At 39.5% G+C, this 14,251-nt stretch overlaps 1 protein-coding gene across 2 annotated transcripts in view; it reads right to left on the bottom strand.

The window, feature by feature from the left end:
- CCDC50 (coiled-coil domain containing 50) overlaps positions 1-14,251 on the bottom strand; it is a 75,738-nt gene that overhangs the window by 13,507 nt on the left and 47,980 nt on the right. Inside the window, exons 6-9 of one of the 2 annotated variants that reach the window (XM_043873910.1) lie at positions 11,840-12,364; positions 3,822-3,937; positions 2,332-2,376; positions 2,142-2,246 (exon numbers count right to left, since the gene is read on the bottom strand). In XM_043873910.1, the coding sequence (XP_043729845.1) occupies positions 2,142-2,246; positions 2,332-2,376; positions 3,822-3,937; positions 11,840-12,364 (791 nt within the window). The remainder of the gene's footprint in view (positions 1-2,141; positions 2,247-2,331; positions 2,377-3,821; positions 3,938-11,839; positions 12,365-14,251) is intronic. The other variant, XM_043873911.1, reaches the window with a different exon arrangement.

Below are 14,251 nucleotides of genomic sequence, written 5' to 3'. Positions count from 1 at the left end.
ACTGTGCAAAGCAAGCAGATCCAAGTTTGGTTCAGTAACAGAACTGGAGGACTCCCAGAGTCTATGGAATCCAGCTTCACGCTCTTAAACTTATTTCTTAACATCTGACTTGGGGATGATAAACTTTCAAGCCCAGAAATAAGGCATATTCATGCCAGTTATTCTAGAGAGAAACAACTCCAGCCCCACTGACAGAATCTAAAAATAACAGAAGTCCTGATGCTTGCTAGAAATGTGACCTTCTTCCTCTTCCCTTCCTGATTTGTAATCTTTAAAAATACCTACTCCAGCATAGCTGAGTTAACAAAGAACTTGAGGAACTCTTGGGCAATTACTTGCAGCTTAATACGTAACAGGAGCATTTGGGAAGCCTTCTATGAAAATGATATATGTTTGTTTGGAGAAATCCTAAATTACGAACAGGTTAAATAGATAACATGGAAATAATATTTTCATTTGCTTTTAGATTCACAACTGAGCAACAGGCAACAGTAGAGAAATACTATTACAATACTTCTCTTTCTTCGCTTTTCTCAAGACATATGCTGAGACTGTGACAGGACCAGAGGCCCGAGGGAGGATTTTGTTTGAGAGAGGGAGGGAAGCACGGGGGAGGAGAACCGAGCGCAACCTCAGCCACATCATGGATACACACCTGGTTGCGTCCTTCCAGCCCAGTACAGACTACCTCCCTGAAAGCCTTTACAGGATAAATCCTCACTCCAGCTCCTTTTGTTTTTCCACTATGCATTTTTCAGCCAGCGTGACCTCACATTTGTTAGCTGTCTATAGTCTGTCTTCTTCCCAACATTATACATTATTCTGAAGAAAATCTATCTTTGTCTCTCCCTGTAAGTCCAGACAAACTAATGAGGAAGATCTGTTCAACTAAACTTGCAGTCACCACATACAATAATTAGACTATGGCAGAATGAACAGCAGTCGCTGTCTATTTTGTCTCTACTGTTTCTGATTAACGAGAAGAAGGTAACAATTGAAGCTCACGCTAGGTAGTTTCATAAGCAATGATGGCTGGCGGTAAGAACGGCTGTCCATCTGCCATGGATCAAGTGATGCCAGAGGCAAGAGAGACAGCTGGCATAGGATCAAGAGGGAAGGGCAATATAAGCGAACAGAAAAGTCCAAAGAGGAGGGGAAAGCCCCTGTGGAAATTTAAAAGTATGTGGAGAACATTGCACTCTCCTGGAAGGCAAGCAGAGTAAAACTATGTCTGCTTGTGGCCATAGGCATCTACCTCTCAGTAGGTCTTAAAATGAAGGAAAGGAGTTTTTCAATCTCATAAGTAACTTCTTTACATAGTTACTTTCAAGAATTCAATATGAGTTTTCATGGTGAAACAACTCTTATAAGTCAGATTCACATACGAGAGACAGATAATTTATACGCCCTAAATATATCTGTGAGTTTACCCTAAAAGAGGACTCCCCATTATAGTTTTACTTTTATTTTTCATTAAAAACAAATGCCCATCAGCAGACAAATGGATAAGGAAGCTACAGAACATATACACAATGGAATACTACTCAGCCATTAAAAAGAATTCATTTGAATCAGTTCTAATTAGATGGATGAAACTAGAGCCCATTATACACAGTGAAGTAAGCCAGAAAAATAAAGACCAATACAGTATGCTAACGCATATATATGGAATTTTAAAAGATGGTAATGATAACCCTATATGCAAGACAGAAAAAGAGACAAAGATGTACAGAACAGACTTTTGGACTCTGTGGGAGAAAGCGAGGGTGGGATGTTCTGAGAGAGTAGCATTGAAACAAGTATACTATCAAGGGTGAAACAGACCAGCAGCCCAGGTTGGATGCATAAGACAAGAGCTCAGGGCTGGTGCACTGGGAAGACCCAGAGGGATGGGATGGGGAGGGAGGCGGGAGGGGGGATCAGGATGGGGAACACATGTAAATCCATGGCTGATTCATGTCAATGTATGGCAAAACCCACTACAATATTGTTAACTAATTAGCCTCCAACTAATAAAAATAAATGGAAAAAAAAAAAAGATTAATTGTTAGTAATTGAGCACAGTTTGGGGGCTAATTATATAAAAATTAATATTAAAGAATACGACCAAACTGAAAAAAAAAATAAAAAACAGACTCTACCTTCCACTCAGGGTCATGCTTTCTTTTGTCCAAAGATGATTTCTCCCGCTCCCTGGCTTTCTTGTAAGCTTTCTTTTCTTCAGCCATTAGAAGTCTAGCGATTTCCTAAACAAAAATTGCAAAGCTGTAAGTAGAAAATTACTGGGATATTTCCAAAGAATAATGGCGAAACAAGTTAACACGGACGCACCTCATCCTGGGCAACTTGAGCTGCTCTCATGTCCACCTGGGTAGCCTATGGTACAGAAAACACAAAAAGTATAATTTACCTGGAATCTTAAAGTTGTCCACTGGGGGGGAAAAAAGAAAAGGCTTACATTAAAACAAACAAACAAAAAAAAAACCCACTGGTATTTGAAACTAATTGTGATCAACATCCCTGAAGATGATAATAAGTTTGTATACTTTCATTAGCCAGTTCAGTTCAGTCACAGAGTCTGTGGCACAGAAGGATTTCCTCATTCTTATAGCTGAATAGTATTCCACTATACATATATATATATACTGTCAACTACAAGCTGGCACTTGCCAAGATTGTTGGCGACAACTAAGCAAATAGGGCATTTGCCATCTGCTCTGCAAAGACTAAACCCTGGGCTGTGGCAGCTGCTGGCCGTCAACAAACGTGAGGGGGTTCACGGCAGAGTAAGGCACTCTGTGCTTGGGACAATCTGGAGGGACAGGTCTTTCAGTTCAGTTCATCTGCGTATTTGAGGATATTGATATTGCTCCAGGCAATCATTAGCTAAGACAGGGTCTATTTTTACCAAATTAGAGGAGAGTGAGAAAATTGGCTTAAATATCAACATTCAGAAAACAAACATCACAGCACCCAGTCCCATCACTTCATGGCAAATAGATGGAGAAACAATGGAAACAGTGACAAACTTTATTTTTTTGGGCTCCAAAATCAGTGCAGATGGTGACTGCAGCCATGAAATTAAAAGACGCTTAACTCCTTGGAAGAAAAGTTATGACCAATCTAGACAGCATATTAAAAAACAGAGACATTACTTTGCCAACAAAGGTCCGTCTAATCAAGGCTATGGTTTTTCCAGTAGTCATGTATGGATGTGAGAGTTGGACTATAAAGAAATGTGAGCACTGAAGAATTGACGCTTTTGAACTGTGGTGTTGGAGAAGACTCTTGAGAGTCCCTTGGACTGCAAGGAGATCCAACCAGTCCATCCTAAAGGAGATCAGTCCTGGGTGTTCATTAGAAGGACTGATGCTGAAGCTGAAACTCCAATACTTTGGCCACCTGATATGAAGAGCTGACTCATTTGAAAAGACCCTGATGCTGGGAAAGACTGAAGGTGGGAGGAGAAGGGCACGACAGAGGATGAGATCGTTGGATGGCATCACCGACTCAACTGACATGAGTGTGAGTAAGCTCCAGGAATTGGTGATAGACAGGGAGGCCTGGTGTGCTGCAGTCCATGGGGTCACAAAGAGTTGGACATGACTGAGCGACTGGACTGAACTGAACTGAAATGAACTGAATGCTTACTCAGTGAATAAAACTGGACACATTATTCCTGTTGTCTTGCTTTTTCCACCCATAAAAAAGGTATCAGTTTCTCAACAGAAAGGACTAAAACACCTATTATATAAATGCCAAGGTTGATTCAATTCACAAAAAACTGATTCACCTAAAATCGTGTGTTAAATTCTGCTCACCAAAATCTCTTCTTCTTGAAGTTTTCTGGCAATTTCAGCATCATACCATTCCTGATCTCTGTGGGTCACTCGTGATGGAGTAGAAACTGCTTCTTTCATCACTCTGGGCTTCATTCCTAGAAAAAAGTCAGTGCAATAAGGCTACTGAGGAATTTCATGAGAAGTTGAACCATTTAAGAAAAAGAAGTTTGTCTTCAGTATCTAACTGTGACAGAGCTGCATCCACTCTAAAACTCAGTGTAGGGTGTGTTGGAAACAACTGTTTCCCCTCGGCATGGGAGAGGTGATACAGGTAATCCACACATTTAAACACAGTTACCCACCCAGACCTGCCTGGTAAAAACTGCCTCTCACACAGTTTCTCCAACAGAAGTAAACCATACAAAGAACTGTAAGTGAAGCTTCTGTAAAACAGGAAGTGAACAAAGATTAAGTCCCTGAAATAAAAAGAATTTAGAGAAAAGAAAGTTAGCTGGAATTCTGAAGAGACTAAGCTGTCAAGGCTGGAGAAGATGAGAGGCTTTCCCTTTTTTCGCCTCAGCCTTGGAGACCTCACTTCAGAGGGAACAGAAAGAGCATCACCCGAGAGTTCTGTGCCAGTCCCTGCTAACCAACCCGCGGCCGTGCCCTGGGTTGTGCTCTGATAAGCCTCCAAATTCACTTGCTTTAGATCTCTCTCAGTGCTCTGATCAGTTTAATGTTGTTAAATTTTACGGAGGATATAACATAAGTGAAATGTCAGAGAGCACAATGACCTTAAGAGTTTTACTTGCTCTGAGGAGAAAGGAACATGGGGACTAGTAGGGAACTTTGACTTTTTACTTTGTTGTGTGTGTTAGTCCAACTCTGTGACCCCATGGACTGTAGCCCAACAGGCTCCTCTGTCCAGGAGATTCTCCAGTCAAGCATACTGGTAGTAGGTTGCCATTCCCTTTTCCAGGGGGGTCTTCCCTGACCCAGCAATTAAATCTGAGTCTCCTACATTAAAGAATCATAAAGAATCACTGCAGGCAGATTCTTTACCATCTGAGCCACTGCTGCTGCTAAGTCGCTTCAGGCGTGTCCGACTCTGTGAGACCCCACAGACGGCAGCCCACCAGGCTCCCCCGTCCCTGGGATTCTCCAGGCAAGAACGCTGGAGTGGGTTGCCAGTTCCTTCTCCAATGCATGAAAGTAAAAAGTGAAAGTGAAGTTGCTAGGGCAGCATATATTCCTTTTATAACTCTTAAGTGGTGAATGCTAATGGTTATTCCAAAATTTTGTGTATTGCCCTCTTGGTATCCTTTTTTTTTTTTGGTATCTTTTATAAATTACAACTTTTCAACAATGTATTCAACAATGTATTATATTAAAAAATAATAAAAATCTTTTATGCAGTGAACAAGATTAACCATCTGGAACAGTGACTTTCAGTAAATGTGTCACTGAAGGAAGGAAAAATAATTTACTCCTAGTTGCCTATTTCTTTATATTAGTGGTTCTCAATCATGTCTATACATCACAATCACTTGCGATACTTTAAATACACATGAACATTTTTGACCCAAACCCCTGAGATTCTAAAAGATATAGTGTGGGTGTGATCTGGCCTTTGTTAGTTTGTTTTAAATCTTATAGTTGATTCTTAATTGCAATTACCTCTCGAACTACTAGTGTATTATGTCCATCAAATTAACTGTACATGAACATAATTTTTATCAAAATGCCTTACTTCATGATTCACTTGCTTTAAATAAAAGAGGAAAAAGTAAAGAAAAAAATACAACTAAATTCTGGGCACATGAAGAGTTTACTTATCTGCTGCAGCCTCTTTTAGAGCTTTAAATCCAGCATTGTGATAAAACCAAAAGCCACAGGCTCATCTGCCTTACCACAAGTGAAGACTAGTGAATCTGGCTTTGTTAGGTTTGGCTCAATTACACAAAATGTGAAAACTACTTCAACTTCACATCATCCCTAGAGTTTCCAGATCTTATGCTGGCTGGGCTAGTTTTAATGCAGATTTTCAAGCTGTTTGGGACAATCAGGAAACAGTGGCATACTCACTCACAAGAGTAGATAAACCTCCTTGAGTTATAATTAGCTTGGTCATAACTAGAAGGGAAGATTTTAGGGAAAAATAAATAGATAGGCATTGGGAAAAGTCAACAGACAAGATAGGTTTCTGTATCATATGTCTATCTACAGAGCCCTCTTGTGTCCCAGATGGTAAAGAATCTGCCTGCAACTCAGGAGACTTAGGTTCGATCCCTGGATAGGGAAGATCCCCTGGAGAAGAGAATGGAAATCCACTCCAATATTCTTGCCTGGAAAAGTCCACAGACAGAGGAGCCTGGTGGGCCAAAATCTATGCAGTCGCAGAGTCAGATACTACTGAGTGACTAACACTTTCACTTCATGCCCATCTACAGTAAAATGACACTTTCACGAGCAGTCCAAAGCCTAGTTGAGGACAACAGGGGAGATCACACCCTGTTCCTTCAAGTAAGCCATCTGGTGAAAGAAATACAGTGGAAATGCACTCAGATTTCGAGAACTAAACTTTCTCTGTGGCGCTGCCTCCTGCTCTCTACCAGAAAATTAACTGAGAAAATATTTTGCTTTAATATCGATCAAGGATGCTTGGAAGGCATTCAAATGAAATGATCAAATGAAGAGTCTTAATTGATTTGGAAGGGTGTTAAGTCTGTGACTTCTTGGCAGCTAAAAACAGAATGACATATGGGAATTCTGTGGGGATCCAGTGGTTAGGACACCGAGCTTTCACTGCTGAGAGTGTGGGTTCAATCCCTGTTTGGGGAACTAAGACCCTGCAAGTTGTGCAGCCAAAAAAAAAAAAAAAAAAGAGAGAGGAAGATACACAGATCAACGGAGCGAAACAGAGAGCCCAGATGTATAAATGGTCAATTGATCTATGGCCAAGAAGACGGGAACACAGAGCGAACAAAGGACAGTCTCTTCAGTAAACACCGCTAGGAAAGCTGGACAGCCATATTCAAAGGAATGAAACCTGACCATCTAGCTACACCATACACAAAAATTAACTCAAAATGGATTAAATACTTGAACATAAGACCCAAAACAATAAAACTCCTAGATGAAAACACAGGCAGTAAGCTTCTTGACATTTGTCTTAGAGATGATTTTTATGGATTCAACACCAAAATCAAATGCAACAAAAGTAAAAAGAGCAAGTGGGACTACATCCAGCTAAAAAACTTCATAGCAAAGGAAACTGTCAACAAAATAAAAAGGCATGGGAGAAAAAAAGAATGGGAGAAAATATTCACTAATCACATATTTGATAAGGGGTTAACATCCAAAATACATAGAGAACTCGTACAGCTCAATAGCAAAAACACAATCTGATTGAAAAATAGGCAGAGGATCTGAACATTTTTTCAAAGGAGACATATAGATGGCCAGCAGGTATGAAAAGGTGCTGAACATCACTGATCATCAGGGAAATGCAAATCAAAGCCACAAAGAGGTGTCATATGGCACACTTTTAGAATAACTATTATCAAAAAGACAAGAAACAGCAAGTGTTGGCAAGATGTGAAGAAAAGAAAACCCTTGTGCACTGATGGTAAGAATGTAAATTGGTGTAGCCACTATGAAAAACAGTATAGAAGTCTCTCAAAAAATTTTTTTTTAAAAAACTAGAACCACCATACAATCCAGTAATTCTACTTTTGGAATTTATCTGAAGGAAATGAAAATACAAACTCAAAAAGATATGCACACCCTGTGTTCACTGTATTATAATTTACAATAGCCAAGACATGAAACAACCCAAGTGCCCATTGATGGATAAATGGATAAAGAAAATCTGAGATTTACATACACACACACAGAGCAATATTATTCAGCCATAAAAAGAATTAAATCTTGCCATTTACAAAAACAGGAATGGACCCTGAAGGCATCTTGGTAGGTAAAGTAAGAAAGAGAAAGGTTCAGTTCAGTTCAGTCGCTCAGTCGTGTCTGACTCTTTGCAACCCCATGGACTGCAGTACGCCAGGCTTCCCTGTCCATCGCCAACTCCCAGAGCTTACTCAAACTCATGTCCATTGAGACGATGATGCCATCCAACCATCTCATCCTCTGTAATCCCCTTCTCCTCCCGCCTTCAGTATTTCCCAGCATCAGGGTCTTTTCCAATATGTTGGCTCCTCACATCAGGTGGCCAAAGTACTGGAGTTTCAGCTTCAGCATCAGTCCTTCCAATGAATATTCAGGACTGATCTCCTTTAGGATGGACTGGTTGGATCTCCGTGCAGTCCAAGGGACTCTCAAGGGTCTTCTCCAACACCACAGTTCAAAAGCATCAATTCTTTGGCACTCAGCTTTCTTTATAGTCCAACTCTCATGGAAAAACAGCCTGGTTCCAAATACATCAAGGCTGTATACTGTCACCTTGCTTATTTAACTTATATGCAGAGTACATCATGAGAAATGCTGGACTGGATGAAGCACAAGCTGGAATCAAGATTGCCAGGAGAAATATCAATAACCTCAGATATGCAGATGACACCACCTTTATGGCAGAAAGTGAAGAAGAAATAAAGAGCCTCTTGATGAAAGTGAAAAAGGAGAGTGAAAAAGTTGGCTTAAAACTCAACATCTGATCAAACTAAGATCATGGCCTCTGGTCCCATCACTTCATGGCAAACAGATGGGGAAACAATGGAAACAGTGACAGACTTTATTTTCGTGGGGCTCCAAAATCACTGCAGTTGGTAACTTCAGCCATGAAATTTAAGACACTTGGTCCTTGGAAGAAAAGTTATGACCAACCTAGACAGCATATTAAAAAGCAGAGACATCACTTTGCCAACAAAGGTCTGTCTAGTCAAAGCTTTGGTTTTTCCAGGAGTCATGTATGGATGTGAGAGTTGCGACTATAAAGAGAAAGGTAAATAATATATAATTTCACTTATACGTGGAATCTAAAACAAAACAACAAAACAAAAAATTTTGAGCCCAAAGATACAGAGAACAGATTTGTAATTGTCATAGGAGAGATTGGAGGATGGGCAAAATGGGTAAAGAAAGTCATAAAATACAAACCTCTGGTTATAAAATAAATAAGTCATGGGGATATAATGTACAGAATGGAGACTGTATTATACTGTACATCTAAAAATTGCTAAGAGAATAAATCTTCAAAGTTCTTATCACAAGAAAAAAATTTTAATTAAGTATGGTGATGATGTTAACTAGACTTATTCTGGTGATCATTTTGCAATATATACAATTATACACTTGAAACTTAATGTTATATGTCAACTATACCCCAATAAAAATAAATATTGTTAAATTTTGAGGTAATTTCTCCCTAGGTTAAATATTTAAAGGGAGAGAGAAGAGTTTATTTGAACTCTTTGTTTGGAACTTGTAGATCTCATTAAGTAGAAAATTTCTATAGCCTGGAATACTAGATTTCTAGACTGACAAGACTGCTTACTAACTGCAGCATACTTCATACCAAAGGTGAAAAGAGCTTTTCTAAGTACCTAAGAAGGAATTTCAGATAGTACACTGTAAGCCTGTCATTACAGAAAATAGAGATGCTTCAAAATGTTATTAAATATAGCTAATTCAAAGAAATTAAGAAAATCGCAGTCTTCATTTTGGTAACCTAATCTGGAAACTAGCTTTCAAAAAACCAGGTGAGCCATATTTTCAAGTTCCACATTCACTTTTTAATCAAATTCTTGCTTATCTTTTTCTGTTCATCATTCTCCAGTTTGAGAAAACAAGAACCTCCCTCAATAAACAAACAAAGCTTACCTTTAAAGAAATTTTGATAAATATCATAGAATGGTGTTTAACGGCTCTGAGAGGTTGGAAGTTAAACTGCAGAAAATTAATAAGCTGTTTCAATCTAATAGCCCAACAGCGATGTTACCCTCAAAGGTAGTATGGATTTACTGCTCTTTAGAAAATTAGCCCATCATATATATAATTTTGCAATTTTATTCTGTGTTTCTTTTTCAACGGATCATCCCACAAACCAGTGCTCTTAGAACTAGCTCTCTGCTGTCCTGCTGGTTTCTTCATTATTAGGTTAAACAAAACTTTGGCCTATGCTAACAACTTTAAGAACTTTTTCAACAGCAAGAATAGACACCAGTACATAATTATATTTTAATGTAATCTTCTGGCCTATTCTAGGGTGGTGGGTGGCTCACAAAATCAAATGCCAACAAAGTCTTTGGCATTGTAAAGTAAGAAATCTGCAAAGTAAGCTGAAAATAAGATGACAGATGCTAGCAGCTACGTTGCTGCCATTTTAGTAACTGCCTAGTCACACTGTTTTTAAAACTCTTATGTTATTAAAATAAAAGGGACAAAACGTTTGCCTACAACTCCAGTAGTAGGGTCTGTGAGTCACTGTGAGTTTCTTTCATACTATTTCCACCCTTTCTAAGTCTGTTTAAAATACCCTTGAGCATACTAAAAAAGCCATAGAGGTTAACCAGCCCTCAGAGCACACTTAAAGGGTTGGATTCACAAAATCAGAAACACAGAGGTCGATGAAATCACCCTTCCTCCCTCCAACACGTCTTTCTAAATCTGATATAAGGTAACTTACAAATCACACTCCAGGTAGATTTTACCACTTCCTCCTCTATTGCCCCAGAGCTCTTTGTTCAAAGTATATCAAATTTGCAATGGCTTGTTTACATATCCATCTTTGTGGCTTGACTCATGAACTGTTTGAGGCTCAGACCCAAGCATCTACCCCTAAACACAAAGCCTGAGGCAAGAAGATTTGTGGCATATAGACAATTGCTGAACTGGATTTTCATTTTATCACCAAGTCCTTTAAAAATTTAAAGGACTAACATGACAGGAAGAGATAAAATGATAGGGGGAACCAAAAGAATCAACATGAACCTGCAGCCCAGGAATCACTCTCCAGACCAGAAGCAGGGGTTGGCTGGGCAACAGTAAATGGAAGGAAGTAAGAAGAGTCGGTTCCTTGGTATTTTCCCCCCATAACCCCTGAGTCTCTGTAAGCATTCCATAAGAGCAAAACAAAACTAGGGAGATGAGTATAGTCTAACTAAAACACCAGACAGCCAGTGCTACGACTCGGAGTGGTACAGCCACATGGAAAAAGCTCACAGCAGCAGTTTCCAGAAAAGCATGGAGAACCATTATTGTGTCAGCGACGGGCTTCAGAGTTAGGCCTCAGGGATGCCAGAAATTGGAGGCTTAGGTCGACCATTCACCTCATTCCTAAGTAAGTACCAAGAACCTACCTGACACTGGTGCTTCAGAGCACCAGATGGAGAGCTGAAGCTGGTTAAAGCACAGGAAGGAACTCAAAACAACTGTTTTCAAACGTTAAGTGCGTAAGAATCACCTCCTGGTAAAACAAGCCCAAGTTGCCAGGCTGCACTCCAGGGATTGATAACACATGTAAGATCCAGAAATCTGCATTTTTAGGAAACAGCCCAGCTGATTCTGACGAAAACAAACTAGAGGCTCACTATTTGAATAACACTATCTTAAGAGACCGCCTGTCTCATCTCTCACTTCACAACTGAGAAAGATGAGGTGAAGAAAATCCAGTACTTCCAGCCCTGTAGGTCTTCTTTGGAGGCAAATATTATGAAGTTGGTGTCATTAGACCTTCTGGGTTCATGGAATCAAAATCAGAAACTCAATAGCACTGCTTTAGTACCAGAATCTCTGATGTAAGGTCTTGGCAGATTAAAAATTGTACCTGGGACGAGTACCTCCACTGCAATCTTGGGGCTGGAAGAACCTTGCAAGGAGTGTGAATTCTCTTAGAAGGCAGAAGGGAAAAGATACAGATATTCTCCTTCTTGAGATTTGAGATTAAGTAAATACCTTTTGTAATATCTGGCTCCAGGATTTATCTCAAAGCCATAAGCATAAACCAGAGAGAAAGGACATGTTGTCTACGGCGCTTAACAGATACATGTGTCTGCACGTACACACACGACAGCAGGACTCCCGACCAGGCTGGCCTTCATTACCTGTGTCGTGGAGCTGGAGCTGCTCCTCGCTCTCTGAGCAGGGAGGAGTCCGGGGCCTGCGTTTCCTCTCTCTGTGCTCACCTTGCCCATGGTCCCTCCTAAAAACGGCTTCCTTGCAGGGAAGCCCCGCTTTCCGTGAGGTTTTGGGAGAGAGCGGGTCTTGCTGTCTGAACTGTTTTTCCCAGTTCCGAGTTCGATGGCTAGAGCGAGCCTCCCAGTCATCCGCTTCGGTGCTCAGAAGCACCTCACCGCTGACCTTGGGGAGGGGAGGTCTCCGGAGCCTCTCGTGGCCACAGCGTTTTCTTTCAGGCTCGGTGTTAATTTGGGGATCGTCCCTCACTTGACCCGAGCTAGAAGATGACAGAGGTTTCTCTGACGAACAGTGCTCTTCGGAGTCTGTCAAGTTCTCCTGTGGATGTCTGGATCTCTCCCTCCGGTGCTTCACAGTCTTTTCCTCATGTTGAAGTCTACAAGGCCTTGAGCTTCCAGAACCCAACTCCCCTGCCCTCCTTGACCGTGGCTGGTCTGAGCGGAGGCGGAGGGACGTGAAAAACAGAAATGCAGGTTAACTTAATGACTGAGTATGAACTCACTACAGGATGGACACAGGCCTCAAGCTTAATATATTTTAAAATGAAGAAGACCATTTTTTCAGTTTAACAAACTGAAACGAATGGATGAGTATTTTCTGGAATGGTCCGTGCATACATGAAGGATTCTAGGTACATAGCCAAAAAGGTAATAAAACTAACCTGAAATTAAATGAAATAAGTTAAATCTGAAAGAAGAGCTTGATCATGATTAGGGAAGGATTAACATAGTACTTTAATATTTGCCAATAACAAAAATTCCAGTCATTAAGTGTTCAATTCTATTTATAAAATCGATTTGGAACTAGTATATGGTGGGGGAGGGTGGTTAAGTGAGAGATGAAGGAATCTTATAAAAATAGAAAGAACTAAGCTTTGTGATTCCAGTCAGAGACTTTGAAATATTCTTATTGGAAATAACAATAAATTTAATATTGCATTTCTACTTGGTTCAGAAAGATGATCCACAGATTTTGTATTCCTCCATCCTCTCCCCTTAGGTAGCCAAAGCAAACATTCCCAGGAAAATTACAGTTCAGTGTGGAAGAAGAGGGAGCAAAGGAGAATTTTATGTGAGTAAATGACCCTGTTATCTTTGGATGACTCTCTTTCAAATCTTACTTGAAGCTGTGTAGAGGAAAATAATTAAAAATAGATGCCATAACAGAGTACATAAAAAGAAGCCAATTCCTAAACACATTTCAAAAAACTTTAAGATACTGTATTCTGTATATAGAAATACAACATGTGCTAAATATGCAAGTCCCTAAGTTTAACACAAACTAGAGAAACAGCACAGACTTGGTGCTTTGTTGTCAGGTCTCTTTTAGGAACAAGCAAACTATGAAAACAAAGGAAGTGAATTAACAACGAATATTCCAAGAGCACATTTAACATTTCCAAAGACTTTTACTATAATGGGGAAATAACAAAAAGAAATCTTAACTCCATGGAAAATTGCTAGGACAGCCAAGATTCCCCCTTGGAATTAGTCACTTGCTGAACTGCATTTGAAGCAGCTCTTGTAACTGGATGGAATGTAGAAAAAATAAATAACCGTATCTTTCCTTAGTTATCAGGGTTTTTTTGTTTGTTTGGTTTGGTTTTGGGCTCTTTGCTTTTGTTAATGTTTGTTATTGTTAATCTAGTGAAGGAATACAGGAAGGGGAGATATGGATATGTGTTAAATGCATCAATGATGCCAATAAAGCTTGCACTCAAAACTCTAAATGGTTTCTTCTTGAGTTTTCCAGAAGAAAAGAACGTTTGCTTCAAAGACGATGTCTAAATTAAAACCTGTCTTCCAAAAAGTCTGTAGAGGTATTTATCTTCATAATTTATGATAGAATTTATTTTTTACATAAAGCAAAAGTGAAACAGAACAATTACTCTAATAAAAAAGTATGTTTTACGCAAACTATTATTTTAAGTGTATCTTGACAACTGAGAATCTATTTACTACTGCTGTGAATTATCATAATACTGACCAGCTACTTAAACTACGATCACAAGGAGGAAATGATGGTTTAGTGTTAATACCAATGTTCCCACAGAAAACTGCAGGAGTGAGGCCTGCCTATAAACCCAAAAAGAGAAAAGAAAGGTTTTGTTTTTAACACGGACTTGTGAAGTCATGATTGTTTTATTTTTATTTTTATTTTTACTTCTTTTAATACGTTAACAGATATTAACAGTTGCACTTTAGGGAAGTGTGTTGCAAGAATTAGAAAAGGGCTGTCACTACATTTTCACAGAGTTGATAGGGAAAAATATTTATTGTGCTCACTTGTGATATCTTTAAACCTGGGGCAAAAAAGAAGAC

The sequence above is a fragment of the Cervus elaphus genome, chromosome 19 (assembly GCF_910594005.1).
Source record: "Cervus elaphus chromosome 19, mCerEla1.1, whole genome shotgun sequence".
Classification (NCBI taxonomy): Eukaryota; Metazoa; Chordata; class Mammalia; order Artiodactyla; family Cervidae; genus Cervus; species Cervus elaphus.
The sequence above is the reverse complement of the archived record's forward strand: the minus strand, read 5'-3'. Positions and strand labels throughout refer to the sequence as shown.